Source organism: Podarcis vaucheri (genome assembly GCF_965113315.1).
Source record: "Podarcis vaucheri genome assembly, chromosome: 10".
Taxonomy (NCBI): domain Eukaryota; kingdom Metazoa; phylum Chordata; class Lepidosauria; order Squamata; family Lacertidae; genus Podarcis; species Podarcis vaucheri.
Window position 1 is genome coordinate 62,937,138 of NC_138748.1, and position 17,114 is coordinate 62,954,251.

The 17,114-nt window shown below is 47.3% G+C and overlaps 1 protein-coding gene across 1 annotated transcript; it reads left to right on the forward strand.

The window, feature by feature from the left end:
• Positions 1 to 1,411: 1,411 nt before the first annotated feature.
• Positions 1,412 to 13,805, forward strand: LOC309541421 (sulfotransferase 6B1-like). The gene is made up of 6 exons (XM_082239267.1): positions 1,412 to 1,677; positions 4,969 to 5,153; positions 7,031 to 7,157; positions 10,058 to 10,152; positions 11,712 to 11,895; positions 13,289 to 13,805. The coding sequence occupies exons 1-6, from the start codon at positions 1,533 to 1,535 to the stop codon at positions 13,405 to 13,407; spliced, it is 855 nt and encodes a 284-aa protein (XP_082095393.1). The 5' UTR covers positions 1,412 to 1,532; the 3' UTR covers positions 13,408 to 13,805.
• The last annotated feature ends 3,309 nt before the right edge of the window (positions 13,806 to 17,114 follow it).

Below are 17,114 nucleotides of genomic sequence, written 5' to 3' on the forward strand. Positions count from 1 at the left end.
AGGTTGGCAGGAGCAGGGACCGAGCAACGGGAGCTCACCCTGTTGCAGGGATTCGAACCGCTGACCTTCTGATCGGCAAGTCCTAGGCTCTGTGGTTTAACCCACAGTGCTACACTTCAGGATAAGTAACCATAAGACACACCTAGTTTTTTGAGAAGGAAAACAAGAAACAAGAAAGCAATGCAAAGCCTCCGGAGCAAAGAGGCAGGAGCGCTCCAGCTGCCCTCAAGAGGCTTTGCGGGGCTATCCTCGAAGCCAGGAGAGCAAGAGGGATTGGTGCGTACCGATCCCTCTTGCTCTTCTGGCTTCAGAGATAGCTGCGCAGCCTGCATTTGCTCCATAAGATGCACACACATTTCCCCTTACTTTTTAGGAGGGGAAAAGTGAGTCTTAGAGAGCAAAAAATACGGTATTTTCAGATTGCGCTCTGCGAGACCCGGAAGTAACGGAGCACATTACTTCCGGATTTCACCGCTCGCGCATGCGCAGACCGTCAAAATGATGTCACGGCATGCGCGGAAGCGGCGAAATGCAACCCGCGGATGCGCAGTCATGTCTTACGTTTTGTTCAGGTACCACTGTATATATATTGGAAGCTGCCCAGAGTAGCTGGGGCAACTCAGTCAGATGGACATAATAATAATAATAATAATAATAATAATAATAATAATAATAATAATAATAGAATAGGACATCCTTCTTTTCATCAGAGAATTGTTGGAGCGTAGGCTCCTATCCTCGCTGACTAGGGATGGGCAAAATTGGCAGTTTCAGTTATCTACGCTGCTTATTTTTTTCATTGAGATCTGCCCTCAATGCTATCCTGGGCAGCAATTACATCCTTTGAAATTAGGAAAATACTTCGTATTGACTCCATTGGGTCCATCTAGCTCCATACTGTCTGCACTGACTGGCAGCATCTCTCCAGGCTTGGAGATGCTGGGGGCTGAGCCTGGGACCTGCCTACCAAAAGCAGGTGCTGTGCCACTGAGCTACGACCCTGCAGGAGAGTGCGCTTGCCGCTGGGCACCGCAAATTCTCCAACTTAATTTCCTCCTTCAGGATTTACTGTGACGGGAGAGAACACAGTGCATTTCTACAGAGCTATGGTGCTATTAAGGACACACACACGCTCATTAGGAACTCATTAACCTCCTGAGACAACATGCCACTCACACCAAGAGCCCCATTTGTTAATGAGTGCACCGCAATCATTTGTGCAATTACAATCCTGGTTATTTTCCACTGTTGCGTTTTCGCTCATTTCTGTGCCAGAAGCCAAGTTTCAGTGAACCACCTCCCGGATTTGCTGTTTATCTGGATAACCTTTCTGTTCCTTTGCATTTATTGTAATCCATAAAGATAAGCCCCCAAATGCCTCTTCGAGATGTTACAAAGTGCATAAATGGGTCTTTTCCAGCTCCTTTCTTTCTCAGTCGCTGCTAATAATCACCCGGCTGGCCAGAGGTTTCCTTCTCTCCTGGTTTGGGAAGAAGCATCCAGTTTGACTGAGACCACCCACAAGATACCAGATGTCGTCGCGCAGTGAAGACGATCTCATGCACACTTTCAATGGCATCACTTTCACCATCAGGACTTCGCCCGAGCTCTTAAAATCCCTGGACACGTTTGACGCTAGAGAAGACGACATCCTTTTGGTTTCGTACCCAAAGTCTGGTAAAGTCTCGCTTGATTCGGAATGGGGAAAGAATCCTAATCTACGCCTTATTATTCCAGGCTTAGTTAACTAGAATAAGAAATTCTGTGTGAGCGAGAGAGAGAGAGAGAAGCAGAGAAGAGAGAAAGTGGGATTGAGATCCATCTTAAGGGTGTACCCCATAAACTGCTTGCTCTTCTGCCACCGCCCCCCATGAAAGCTTGACTCAGAGAAGCGATACCAAAACTAAACCGGAAAGAGCTGCGGTGGTCTCATTTGTTTGTTTATTTATTTAAAGCATTTACATGCCGCTCTTTTGCCAAAAAGCCTTCCCAGTGCAGCTTTCAAAAATCAATAGCGAGATAGTCCCTACGCCTCAAGCTTACAATTTAAAATACACGGCACAAGAGGAAAAAGAGATGGGGAGGGAATAGGAAAAATGCAGGTTGTTACACCTGTTCTTAAGGTTACAGTTCTTATAATATAGTCCCGTATAGTTCTGTCTACAGGAATACTGGCTGTCTTTGAGAGTAGCCCCCTATGTCCCAATCAGATCTGGTTTTTGACGACTCATGGTGGGATCACGAGACCAGTAGGGCTGGTAGTTAATGTGCAAAATATCCTTTGTATTGAATCTGTATTTGTTGTGAATCCTCTAGGAAAGGTTTGGTTTTTTTTTGAAAAAAACTTGACTTTACTCCCCCACCCCAACCCCTGGTATGACTGGATTAGTCAGCTGGAAGACTTAATTGCTGAGTAAGTGTGCAATTAATCAACTCAAACATTAATGGGCAGCTTTAAGGACTCATGAGTTAATCATGCAAGTCATTGGCCTCGCTGTCAATTGTCGGAAGCGATTAACAAACTTTGTTCATAGAGTCAATCAATGACTCCATGATGACAACACTCTACTTCCACTGGGTCAGAGACACAATGCTTTTCCAGTTTCTGAGCATTGCTGGTACAAAGATTGCTATTGCGCTCAGGATTTGCTATTATTATTATTATTATTATTATTATTATTATTATTATTATTAGCTTCCCATAAGTATCTCACTGGCCACTGTGAGAACAGGATGCTAGGTAAGATGGGCTAAAAGAGTGTTCCCCAAACTTGGGTCTCCAGTTGTATTTGGACTACAGTTCCCACCATCCCTGACCACTGGCCCTGCTAGCTATGGATGATGGGAATTGTGGTCCAAAAACAGCTGGAGACCCAAATTTGGGGAACACTGGGCAAAAGCATACCATGTTAAAGGCCAGGTAGAAAAATTGATGGCAGTATATATATGTTCATTCTTCTTTTAGCCCTGAAGTAGTCTTGGAGGTGCGGGAACAACCTTTAAAAAAAGATTCAGCAAAGCAGGTTTGCATGAGTACACCAACCATGAGGTGTAGTGAGGCCTCAGGGCAGCAGGTTCCTGCTCACTAATGAGGCAAGGTGTGCTGCCTCTGCTGCCCGAACTTGTGGGATTTCAGCGAGATCTTGCGTGAGATCTTGTGAGATTTCCTACGATATCCTGCCACAAGATAACCGTGGGTTCGCAAATATTAGAAACTAATAAACAGTAGTATTTAGATAATGTTTGGGATGCGGGTGGCACTGTGGTCTAAACCACAGAGCCTAGGGCTTGCTGATCAGAAGGTCAGAGGTTCAAATCCCCGCCATGAGGTGAGCTCCAGTTGCTCGGTCCCTGCTCCTGCCAACCTAGCAGTTCGAAAGCACATCAAAGTGCAAGTAGATAAATAGGTACCACTCCAGCAGGAAGGTAAACGGTGTTTCCATGCGCTGCTCTGGTTCGCCAGAAGCGGCTTAGTCATGCTGGTCACATGACCTGGAAGCTCCCTTGGCCAATAAAGCGAGATGAGCCCCGCAACCCCAGAGTTGTCTGCAACTGGACCTAACGGTCAGGGGTCCCTTTACTTTTAACTTGGGATACGAAGGGAAACTTGGGAGACGCGGGTGGCGCTGTGGGTAAAAGCCTCAGCGCCTAGGGCTTGCCGATCGAAAGGTCGGCGGTTCGAATCCCCGCGGCGGGGTGCGCTCCCGTTGTTCGGTCCCAGCACCTGCCAACCTAGCAGTTCGAAAGCACCCTCGGGTGCAAGTAGATAAATAGGGACCGCTTACTAGCGGGAAGGTAAACGGCGTTTCCGTGTGCGGCTCTGGCTCACCAGAGCAGCGATGTCACGCTGGCCACGTGACCCGGAAGTGTCTCCGGACAGCGCTGGCCCCCGGCCTCTTGAGTGAGATGGGCGCACAAACCCCAGAGTCTGTCAAGACTGGCCCGTTCGGGCAGGGGTACCTTTACCTTTACCTTTACGAAGGGAAAACTGTCTGCAGAACTGTGCCAGACAATAAATTAGCCACCATGCCACACAGATAACAGAGGCACGGCTGTGGAGTCGCTGTGAGGCTTACAAATGGCAAATTGATGTGGAGAACTGAACTCAAAAGAGTGGAAAAATGAGAAACTGATAGAAACTGAAACTGACAGATCTACCTCTCCCTAGTTGGTACTGAGCTATTGCAAGTGACTTGCAAGGTTCCTTTTGTACAGTAATTTTGAGGAGCACCCTTACGTCCACTGCGGTTTGAGGAATGTTCTCCTCCTGCCCCAAGGGTGTGTGTGTGTGCGTTTAGGAACCATATCCCTTCCCAGTTAGGACAGGATGAGCTCCCACTATCAGTAAACTCACAGGGAGCCCTTTAAAAACCAAAGAGCCTGCAAAACCTTGCTTCTTTCTCTTGCGGAGCAAATTCCAGCATTCAGTATTTTCCCCCTTCTCTTCTTCAGAAATGAAATCAACCAGATCCAAAGTTGCTAGTCAAACAAACCCATCCGTTTCATCAGCTTCATTGCTCTTTAGAGAGGAGCATCTTCAAAATAAACCCACTAAGGTTCCTTGTCCTCAATCTAGAGGCAATTATTTCTTATCCTTGGCAATTAGACCGTTTATGGTCCTCCTGTGTACATAACCTCCATCACCCAGTTTATCAAGCCATATATATTCAACACTTTGCCGGTACAGTGGTACCTCGGGTTACATACGCTTCAGGTTACAGATGCTTCAGGTTACAGACTCTGCTAACCCAGAAATATTACCTCAGGTTAAGAACTTTGCTTCAGGATGAGAACAGAAATCGTACCGGTGGCGTAGCGGCAGCGGGAGGCCCCATTAGCTAAAGTGGTGCTTCAGGTTAAGAACACTTTCAGGTTAAGAACGGAGCTCCGGAATGAATTAAGTTCTTAACCCGAGGTACCACTGTATTGTTCATGCTTTCCCCCCCTTTCTTTTCTCCTCTCCCGCAGGCACTCACTGGCTTGCCGAGATCCTCATGCACCTCTATGCACCCAGAGTGTCTTTAACATCCCCGATTGAATTTGGAGATCTTTCCAGACTAGACCAACTGGACCGTCTTTCAGGCAAGAGAATCATTCCAACCCATTTGGATGGCAACATGCTGCCACCCGCTTTTACACTCAAGCAATGTAAGGTGAGATATGGACGGGGTATTATTTCAAGTACTGGGGAGGAGATAAAATTTACAAAAAAGGTTCCCGAATGAGCCTCTCAATGAAATCTGGTAGGCAGCCCTGGTTATGCATCTTGATCTCAAAATGATATTTTTACAAGCCTCCCCAAACTCTGCCAAGCAGTGAATGAGATTCCTCGGGTCTCGGCCCTCAACCAGGGTCTGCGCCTCTTCAAGGGACTCTGGGGTGCTCATCTCGCTTTATTGGCCGAGGGAGCCGGCGTACAGCTTCTGGGTCATGTGGCCAGCATGACTAAGCCGCTTCTGGCGAACCAGAGCAGCGCACGGAAACACCGTTTACCTTCCCGCCGGAGTGGTACCTATTTGTGCTTTCAAAGTGCTAGGTTGGCAGGAGCTGGGACCGAGCAATGGGAGCTCACCCCGTTCGAGGGTATTCGAACTGCCGACCTTCTGATTGGCAAGTCCTAGCTAGGCTCTGTGGTTTAACACACAGTGCCACCCGTGTCTCTTTTTTACTCAGGGTAGACCCATTGAAATGAATGATCTGGGGGCTGGACTAGATGTTTGCTGGGAAGGAATGGGGCAGAATTCAATGGGGTGCTGTGGAGGTGAGAAGCAGAGGCGCTGGACTAGATGTTTCTCATGATCCCTTCCAACTCTACAATTTGATGAATCGATGATTCTATGATCAGGACTAAGGCCTCAGCTATACTTCATTTTTTGCCCTGATTTGTAGGCGCACGCCTGTGCTTTCCAGGGTCTGAGTCAGGTCACTCTGCTTTCCCTGGGGAAAACCTGCCGCTTACTTCTGAATCGGAACAAACATAAACCCGCAAAAAACCTGATTGACGTTTGTTCCAATTCAGTGATAAACAGTAGGATTTCTTGGTGGGACGAAAAACCCCAAATGCTTGGACCTGTCGCTGAGAAGCATGCGCCTGCACGCACAACTTGTGGCACAAGTCTGGATGAGCCCTTAGCTACGATCAATCTTTTCAACAGGTCTGCATTGAATAAAACTTATCTCTGCTGTGATTTGGGGGGAAGACAGTAGCTCAGCGGTAGAATTCACACTTTGCCTTGCAGAAAGTCCCAAGATCATTTCCTGGCAGCTCCAAATCTCCGAAACTCACCGCTAGTCAGTATAGCCTTCGGCAACCTGGTGTTCTCGAAACATTTTGAACTACAACTCCCATCAGCCCCTGCCAGTATGGTCATTGATTGGGGATAATGGGACTTGTAGTCCAACAACACAAGGTTGGGGTGTGTGTGTGTGTGTGTATGTGTAGAGATCATATTGAGCACTAGCTGGTGGCTGGTGCGCCTTGGGACCGATATGGCGGATGCTAGGCAGGGGTCTGCAAGGTTTACCTCGCCTGGGCCAGTTTACTCCAGCGGAGATCCCTCCATGTGCCGGATCGCGTGAACCCCCACGATTTCTGGCGTCTACAACTGTGCAAATGTGATTTCCAGCATCTGCGCATGCGCAGACACGATTTCTGGTGCCATGGAAGCGAGTCCCCGCACCTCGCTTAGGTGTGCTGGTTTAGCGCAGCGTGCAGGGACTCATCGAACAGGTGGCTCGGTTCGGGGGCTGCTCGTGGGCTGGTTAAACGACCCCCGGGGGCCGTTTGTGGGCCATGGGCCTCAGGTTGCCTACCCCTGTGCTAGGGAGACCAGAAATCGGTGGCTCCATAGTCAATGTTAGGCAGATCTACACCCTGACTGGTTGTAAGAAGGCAGGCAGGTGGGGCATTGAGGGTGGTGGGGGCGAAGCCCCATTCACTCTAACTGAGCAGCTTCCCATTGGCCTTCCCATTGGTCATAGAGCACCTTTCAATGTCACTACCTTATTAACGTGTTGTCTTCATTTGCAGGCTATCTACATCATCAGAAACCCAAAAGACATTGCGGTTTCCATGTATCATTATTACAGAGACAATCCAAACCTCCCCACCATTGATTCCTGGCCTGTTTTCCTGGAGATGTTCTTAAGAGGAGACGGTAAGAAGACTGAATAGCACCTTTCCTCTCTCTCACCTTGCAAACTCTAGTGCATAGTGACAACCCCCAAGTGAAAATAATACGAATTTCCCCTCCTTGGTGGCTGCCTGTATTGCTGCCAATGAGAGAGGAAGTTAAACGCTTCTGAAGACCGGTTGTTGGAAACCTCTGGAGGAGTGAGTGCTCTTGGGCTCAGATCCTGCTAACTGGTTTCCCACAGGCATCTGGTTGGCCAAGGTGAGAACAGGATGCTGGAATAGATGGGCCATTGGCCTGATCCAGTAGGGGTTCCTTATGCTCCTGTTTTCCCAAGAGATCATCAGCTGGATTATTGGCTTCGGTTTCCTGCTTGCTCCCCAGAAGCTCCAAGTCCTTAGAGGGTTTTTGGACTTGTATATGTAGAAACCCCCTACCTTTTGTTGTTTAGTCGTGTCCGACTCTTCGTGACCCCATGGACCAGAGCACGCCAGGCACTCCTGTCTTCCACTGTCTACCGCAGTTTGGTCAAACTCATGCTGGTCTCTTCGAGAAAATTGTCCAACCATCTCATCCTCGTCCCCTTCTCCTTGTGCCCTCCATCTTTCCCAACATCAGGGTCTTTTCCAGGGAGTCTTCTCTTCTCATGAGGTGGCCAAAGTATTGGAGCCTCAGCTTCAGGATCTGTCCTTCCAGTGAGCACTCAGGGCTGATTTCCTTCAGAATGGATAGGTTTGTTCTTCTTGCAGTCCATGGGACTCTCAACAGTCTCCTCCAGCACCATAATTCAAAAGCATCAGTTCTTCAGCTATCGGCCTTCTTTATGGTCCAGCTCTCATTTCCATCCCCCTACCTTAGGTTGGTTATTTTGGAATGTCAGATCCAAGTTCTGAAGACCACAAGGCAGACACTCTGATTGCAGCTGCATTAACCCTCGGCTGGGGTCAAGGGCATGAGGCCCTGGTTCCTGTTATCAAAACATTGGTCACATCATTTTACTGCATTGCTATAAAAAGAAAAAGAACAAAAAGCTCCCACAAAGCTGGAGATCCAAAGATCAACCGAGCAACAAATTGAATTGGGGTCATTAACAAAGGAACGCAAATTGACGCTGTGATTTGTAGGATAAGGATCAAAATAGTAATTTGAAGTGTGACTTGAGAGGCCTTCCTTTCTTCCTTTTTGTACCATCGTGGACTTGATTTGACTTAAATGCAATAAATGGACTTAGCTGGATAAGACAACCGGTCCATTTAAGGCAGAGTTGGGGAATGTTTATTTTCATTTATTAAATTCCTATGCTGCCCTTCACCCGAAGATCACAGGGTGGTTTGCAATATAAAAACACAAAAAAACATGCCGTAAGTACAAACAGAAACAATAGCACCCCTGCCCAGAATATTATTATTATAGATGCTGCTGAACTCCAGTTCACATCAGCACCAGCCAATGGTAAGGGATGATGGGAGTTGTAGTCCAATTGCATCTGGAAGGCTGAAGGTTCCATACTCTTGCCTGAAGGACTGGTAATTGTTCACAGCAACAGAGAAAGTGTAAAGGGCAGGAGAATCTTTGGGCCTCTAGATGTTGCTGTGCTATGATTTCAATCTGGCCCAGACAGTATGGATAATGGTAATGATAATAATAATAATAATAATAATAATAATAATAATAATAATAATAATAATAATAATTTATTATTTATACCTCGCCCATCTGGCTGGGTCTCCCCAGCCACCCTGGGCGGCTTCCAACAAAGTATTAAAATACAGTGGTCTGTTAAACATTAAAAGCTTCCCTAAACAGGGAATGTCTTCTAAAAGTCTGGTAGTTGTTGTTCTCTTTGACATCTGATGGGAGGGCGTTCCACAGGGTGGGTGCCACTGCCAAGAAGGCCCTCTGCTTGGTTCCCTGTAACCTCACTTCTCGCAGTGAGGGAGCTGTCAGAAGGCCCTCGGCGCTGGACCTCAGTGTCTGGGCAGAACAATGGGGGTGGAGACGCTCCTTCAGGTATACTGGGCCGAGGCCGTTTAGGGCTTTAAAGGTCAGCACCAACACTTTGAATTGTGCTTGGAGACAACATTATTAGTCCAACAACATTATAGTCCAACAACATCTGGAAGGTGACATGTTCCCCACTCTTGTCCTAGACTATAGGACAAGACTTTTTATTTTTATCTGTCTCTCCTCTCCAATGGATTGAGTGGGCGAGACCAATAGCGAACCCAATTGTCAAGAAGGCAGTTTCTGAATGTGCCGTAGAGGGAAGTCAAGGGCAGATGGGGCTCATCACCTGGGAAGAGAACTCATCTAGCTGAAGGAAATCCTGACCCCAAACATCCACTGCCTTGTGGAATATCTTCGGGAGAAGAAAAGGCTAAGCAGAGTCCCTAAGAAGGTTGGATGGCGCCTTGTACGCCTCCTTCCATCAACTTCTGCAGCCAAGCTGGTGCCAAACGTCTTGCTCTGCTTTCCTTTGAATCACAGGTCAAGAGGGGAGTCTTGTCCTCTGGGTATCCCAAGACCTCCATACACACTGACAACGCAGCAATTTGACTTCACCCTCAGAGGTTCACTCCATTGTCTCTCGAGACAAACAGATGCCAGCAACCTCTCTGACTGGGTGCTAAATGGGTGGAGGCCTGAAAGAAGCCAAAATTTGACTGTGGCTCTACATAATCTTTAGTAGGGCCTATCTTCCTCCTGTATGAGAATTTCACTCTATCCTTCTGGCTGTGCAGAGTTCATGGAAATTTATGTATTTATTTTATTACATTTACACTCAACCTTTCCTCCGTTTTTCTCCCCTCCCCCACTTTATGTTCACGACAGCCCTGTGAGGTACGTTAGGCTGAGTGGGAGATTTGAATGCTGGTCCAGCAAATGCCTCCAATAATAATCTCATTTTTGCTCTCCCTTCCTAGTTGTCTGCGGATCCTGGTTTGATCACGTCTTAAGCTGGGAGAAACACACCGATGACAAAAACACTCTGTTCTTGTTCTACGAAGACATGAAACAGGTAAAAGAAAAATCTGCCTTTTTCCCAAGTAGGAAGAGAAAAGCAAGGCAAATCTAAACTAAGCAAACTCCTAAATTCCTGTGAAAGTTAAATTTATGATGCTCAGGTAGCAAACAGTTAAGACATTTATCCCACCTTTCCTCCCAAAAAGATCAGAGTAGCATATGTGATCCTCCCTCTATTTTGACCTGAATTTGGGAGCAGGTGGCGCTGTGGTCTAAACCACTGAGCCTCTTGGTCTTGCTGAACAGAAGGTTGGCGGTTCGAATCCGCACAACGGGGTGAGCTCCCGTTGCTCGGTCCCAGCTCCTGCCAACCTAGCAGTTCGAAAGCACGTCAAAGTGCAAGTAGATAAATAGGTACCGCTCCGGCGGGAAGGTAAACAGTGTTTCCGTGCGCCCTGGCCTCCGTCACAGTGTTCCGTTGTGCCAGAAGCGGTTTAGTCATGCTGGCCACATGACCCGGAAAGCTGTCTGTGGACAAGTGCAGGCTCCCTCGGCCTGAAAGCGAGATGAAGGTCCACCCCATAGTCACCTTTGACTGGACTTAACTGTCCAGGGGTCCTTTCCTTTACCTTTTTGTTACTTTGACCTGAACAACAACCTTGCGAGGTATGTTAGCCCCAAAGGTTACCCAGTGAGTTTTGTGGCCGAGTAAGAATTTGAACCCAGGTTTCCTTTATTAAATGCCCACATGGCATCCTGAGAGGGAATAAATGTGGAATGTTAAGTTGTTCCCCCATTCATATGTCCTTGCAAGGTAAATAAAAGCAAAGGGACCCCTGACCATTAGGTCCAGTCGTGACCGACTCTGGGGTTGCGGCGCTCATCTCGCTTTATTGGCCGAGGGAGCCAGCTTCCGGGTCATGTGGCCAGCATGACTAAGCCACTTCTGGCGAACCAGAACAGCGCATGGAAACACCGTTTACCTTCCCGCCAGAGCGGTACCTTTTTATCTACTTGCACTTTGATGTGCTTTCGAACTGCTAGGTGGGCAGGAGCAGGGACCGAGCAAAGGGAGCTCACCCCGTCGTGGTGATTCAAACTGCTGACCTTCTGATCGGCAAGTCCTAGGCTCTGTGGTTTAACACATGGTAGCACCTGTGTTAATGCTGCCAGCGGAGCTTGGGCGACTGAGTACCAGGAAGATGGGTGGGAAGCTTCTGTTCTGCTCATCTTTATTTAGGCATGACAATCAAGAATTAGCTGAGTTCATCAGTGCTTCCTTCCTGGTAATTCTGTAGAACAGAAGTGGGAAATCTGTGGTCCTCTAGGTATTATTGGACTCCCAGCTCCCTTTATTCCCCAGTCAGCTTGGCCAAGGCACAGGGATGATGGGAATTGTATTCTAGCAAAATCCAGATTACTTCCTCGGGTTCTTCCATGATTCAGGTGCAAAATTGTGCCTACTTCAAAAGCCCCTCACAAACCCACCCATAGCCCTGCCCAGTCTTTGCCGAAAAGCACAAAAAGGCTACGGTTTTGTGTGCTCCCCATTCACTTCAACGGAGCAGGTGCCTGCAGCAGTTCACCCCATCCTCTGCTTTTTGCGTCTCCCAGGACCTCCCAAAGGTTGTGAAGAAAGTCAGTGCCTTCCTGGCGCTCAACACCAGCGAGAGCAGGATCCACGAGATCTGCAGGAAATCCTCGTTCAGCGAGATGAAAACCAACACGGAGAAGGAGAACGATCCGAACCACACGGTCTGCACGCTCACGTCCAACCGGAAGCTGGTATTCCGAAAAGGTAAGGGGAGGTCGGAGGAGGGCTGAGCAAAAACTGGTCCATTTCTGCTTCTCCCACTCTCTCGTTTCTCCAGCCTGAAATTCAGGCCACTTCATTGCTGCTGTGCTCGTTTGCATTTTAAATAAATAAATAAATAAATAAATAAATAAATGTCTGCATGGAAACCAGCCATTTGGTGCACGTTTCTCATAGATAGCCATGTTTCCAAGCAATTTTCCTTTTGCCGTGCCCTATGGAGCACTAGAATAACCAACTGGTGGGATGCTATAGATAGAATCCTCTGTTTACTCCCAGGGGCTGTGTTTTCCAGGTGAATGAGGACTCCAGTCCTCCTCCTTTATCTCCCTTATCTCCCTTATCTTATCTTAATTTCGCTGCTTCTCTCCCACTTGCCAACACTCGTATAATCCACCCAGCCAGTATTGCAGGACAAAGTGTCCGGGTTTATCTGAAACCAAACAGAGGCCAGACACAGCGAAGAAAACAAGGCAATACGCTGGGTACATCGTGAACAGGTGAAAGGGTTGACAGGGTGGCAGCCCGAAGAAAACCTCGGCCGGAACGGGTAGAGGCGAAGCCTTTAACGTAGGACGTCCCAAGTTCAGTCCCAGGGTGAAGTTTGCTCCAGCAACATGGCTGGGATGGCAAGAGCCTTTGGGGCTGTGGAAGGTAGTCAGCAATGAGCACAATGCACCAGGGAGCAAAAAATAAATACCGTATTTTTCGCTCTATAACACGCACCCAACCATCACACGCACGTAGTTTTTAGAGGAGGAAAACAAGAAAAAAAATATTCTAAACGAAATAGTGGATATATGATTTTTGTGGTTCATTCTGTGGCCACAGATATGTGATCTGACAGTGAGTTTGGAGTAGCCCAATGCAAAAATCCTGAGGATCCATGTGGATCCATGCTTTGTAACCACAGAGGAGGGAAGGAAGGGGAACTATGGATCCTCTGCTCACGATTGCAGCAGATCCCTACCACCACCCGAAGGCATTCGCTCCATAACACGCACAGACATTTCCCCTTACTTTCTAGGAGGAAAAAAGTGAGTGTTATGGTGCAAAAAATACGGTAAATGTTTAGAGTTGGGAAGACACCTAGCTCAACCCACTGCTCAATGTAGGATAGGCAAGGCAGGACGCAGCTGCAGCAATCCAGTCTGTACAGGGATTGGTTGGAAAGAGAGAGAGGAACCAGCCGGGGAACACCCAAGGGAAAAAGGCTCAGAGCCAGGGGGTCGGTGGTGGGATGACTATGAGTGGTCAGAAGGGAGAAGACTGGGAGAAGGACGAGGCATTGGAAGCCGAAGAGGCAACAGGGTTTAGTGAGCAGTCAGACTCTGCGACAGAGCGCAGTTTAATTTTTTTCCCATCGCTCATTCTCCAGGTGCCGTCGGCGACTGGAAAAACCATTTCACTCCCAAACAGAACCGGATGTTCGAAGAGACATTTAACAAGAAAATGAAATTTAGCGAAGTGGCAAAACATCTTGTCTATGAGTTCTGATTGTGATGGCAACCAGCCACCAGCTGGCGACTGTACGGAAACGTTTGTTGGGGAGGTCTGTATATATTTAAAAAGGCTTGTATCCTCCAGATTTCAGGATTATGTCTCTTCTAAAGAGGAAAACGGAAAGCGTAAATGTGGGAACGGTGAGAAAATGTTGCAATTTATCTGTCCATAATGTGAAGCCTCTCCTCTCTACTCCATTTCACTTACCCCCCATTTTCTGTTTTCTCCTCCTCCCTCCAAATAGTCTGTCCCCAGTTGGTCACTGGGGTTCCCGTTCCTTCTGATTTTACAACACTGCAAATGTTTGGCTTTGATATCACCTGCTAATATTGCCTTCTTGTGTATTGGCAGTGGCAGTGTAGTGGTTAGAGTTCTGGACTCTGACCTGGGATAAAAGGTAAAGGTAAAGGTACCCCTGCCCGAACGGGCCAGTCTTGACAGACTCTGGGGTTTGTGCGCCCATCTCACATCTATAGGCCGGGGGCCAGCGCTGTCCGGAGACACTTCCGGGTCACGTGGCCAGCGTGACAAAGCTGCATCTGGCGAGCCAGCGCAGCACACGGAACGCCGTTTACCTTCCCGCTGGTAAGCGGTACCTATTTATCTACTTGCCCCCGGGGGTGCTTTCGAACTGCTAGGTTGGCAGGCGCTGGGACCGAGCAGCGGGAGCGCACCCCGCCGCGGGGATTCGAACCGCCGACCTTTCGATCGGCAAGCCCTAGGCGCTGAGGCTTTTACCCACAGCGCCACCCGCGTCCCCTGGGATACCAGGGATCAAATTTCCACCCAATCATAAAAGAGACCTACTGCAAATGAGTCTGTCAAGCAGGAAACTAGCCATTTAAGAGGTTAAAATAAAGTCACAGCACAAGGAGAAATTGTTCGGCGCTGGCAAGCATTGACAAATTGAAGGGAGGGAAATGGCACTTTCCCATAATGTCAAGTTTGCAGAACTAGACAGACATGTTTTGCTAATGAGAAGATTGGAAAACGTTTATTGAATATATGGGGGTGGGGAATTGTGTACACTTGAAAACATTGGCAGCATTAAGATAAATTCAGCAGTGTAAATAAGTTTTGATGGATGCAATAATGGAATCCTGAATGGTTTAGTTTTTGTAAAATATGCAGGGATTTATGATATGCAAAATGAACCACGGAAAGAGAAGAAGCGAAGTCACTGATATTTTAAGGATGTTTAAATGAGTATTTTAAACTGTAAAACAGAAAATTTAATAAAAATTATATACAAAAAAGAAATGTAACACGCAGAAATGTAAGACTCCAGTTTATATCTGCAAAAAGGCAAAACCGTGAGATGGGGAACTTGCGGCTGTACTGATATTTGCTGGTCTTCATCTGTCATTGAGAACATAAGGAGAACCCTAACCCTTCCCCCCATCTAATCTTCTGAATTAGTGGATCCACTTCCAAGTGGATGGCCAACACTGGCTCTTGTGGGAGTGAGTTCCACAGCCTAACTAAGCACGGACCAATATCTCGGACCCTGGCCTATGCAGACTGCAGCTGACGGAAATAAAAACTCGGCAACATCTAGAGGTGAGAGGTATCGTGCCCCTCTGAGATCGGGCGCATTCTTACGGATAGACCAACCCCTCTTAGAAAGCCATTTACCGGGCCACGATGTGTGCAATGTCAATATCCCCAGCCTGCGGCCGCTTATCCGTGCTTAGAATTCAATCCCTCTGCCACAGAGGATTTTAAAAAGAAAGCAGGGGGAAAATATGTATCGCTCCGTGGGGACTATTCTGGCAAGTCGTTTTGACGAGCGCGCCTGCAACCGTTTAACAAATCGGCGTCACAAATTATAGCGGGGATGCGTAAGTGAAAAGAGCCGGAGGCTGCGATGTGATCAAAACCCCTGGCAATTCTGTGCTTCTGGCTTTGGAGGAGGAAGGTGGGAGCGACATCTAGTGGCTGAAACAGGAGGCAGAGGGGAAGCATCCGATTTTTGCACTTCTCAGGGCAGTTGTTTTCCAAGCAAACCCCGTTGATTTAAGACCATCCCTCGCTGAACCTTGCAAAGGGTGCACAGCTACCTTTGACTTCATCAGCTAGTTACCCCTGGATTGTTACAAATCATGCTTGCCCTGGGTCTCTAGGGCAAAGGATCGCTAGTCCAGCTTATTAGCACACCCCCTCCACCTCTTATCCTCACAAGCGTCCAGTGCGGTAGGTTATTTATTTATTGCATTTATATCATAAGTGAGATAATATCCAAGGAGCTCAAGGTGGCATACATGGTTTTCCTCCTCCTCATTTAATCCCCCACGACAACCGTGCGAGGGAGGCCGAGAGGCAGTGACTGGCCCAAGGAAGAAAAACCAAACCAAATCACAGAAGTATGTTTTTTTAAAAACCTTTTTTATTCTTGGATAGAAAAGCAAAGCCTACTCTGATTAAGATTTCTTTTAACCATTGGCAGCTCATTACCTGAGCTTATAAATAATCAACAAGACAAATCAATTATCATTCATATATATATATATATATATATATATATATATATATATATATATATATATATTTGCTTTCGTAGATTTTCACGGGTACAGGAATGCAGGTTTTGGTGTCTTCGGGTGTCTTCCCGTGTAAGAGTCGGGGTGTCTGTGCGACGTTTCGACGAGGTCTCACTCGTCATCTTATATATATATATATATGCTTTCGTAGATTTTCACGGGTATAGGAATGCAGGTTTTGGTGTCTTCGGGTGTCTTCCCGTGTAAGAGTCGGGGTGTCTGTGCGACGTTTCGACGAGGTCTCACTCGTCATCTTCAGGCTGGTGCTTTCGGCTTCTTGTTACTGGCTCTGTTCCAGTAACAAGAAGCCGAAAGCACCAGCCTGAAGATGACGAGTGAGACCTCGTCGAAACGTCGCACAGACACCCCGACTCTTACACGGGAAGACACCCGAAGACACCAAAACCTGCATATATATATATATATATATAGCCTTTTACCCAACCAAGCAACTGAGCAGTACAAGTTTTCCATTTCCAGCTCCCAGGAATTTACTAAACACAAAGAACACAACATAACTCCACCCGCTGGAAGAAAATTTATCCTATACAGTATTTAAGCAAGTAAGAAGATTCCTGCTGCGGGAGGTCAAAGTCCATCTGATACAGAATTCTGTTGCTACCTGAGTGCAAAAGCACTCTCCTGACTTGCAAATCCCAGCGCCTGGTAATTTTCTGAATACAACAGTCAGAAAACAGTACAACCCACCCTCCGCTCACAAGTAATTCAATATAAATTCATTGCTCATCTTCCGCTTAAGTGCCGAGGTCTTGGGAGAAAGGAAGACCATTCCTTTGGTACTAAATCGTCAACTCCTCTCCTGTCTCTTCCAAACTGGCCAAAATCCACTCCAGTTCACACCTGGCTATTCCATTTTTTTTTTTGGGGGGGGGACAGAAGATAAATATAGCCAAACTTATTTGCAGGTATTCTGCTCACAAGGGGGTTTTCTTCCTCTGGAGAGGTGACCAGTTTTGAACGTGGAGAACCCCTAGGTTTTTAGAATTGGTTTCAGAGGTCCATATATCCAGTCTTGCCAGGAAGGGATTTCTGAGAAGAAGGTAGAAGACTGCAAAGCACATGGTTTAATCCAGTGCATACTGGATCTATGCATAAATGTGACCCAGCCAACATTAAGCAAGGGTGGATACAAGTCTCTAT

Coding starts and splice junctions, on each gene's coding strand:
- LOC309541421 (XM_082239267.1), top strand. CDS start 1,533: ATGTCGTCGCGCAGTGAAGACGATCTCATGCACACTTTCAATGGCATC. Junction 7,158..10,057: donor GATGTTCTTAAGAGGAGACG/GTAAGAAGACTG, acceptor CTCCCTTCCTAG/TTGTCTGCGGATCCTGGTTT. Junction 10,153..11,711: donor TCTACGAAGACATGAAACAG/GTAAAAGAAAAA, acceptor TGCGTCTCCCAG/GACCTCCCAAAGGTTGTGAA.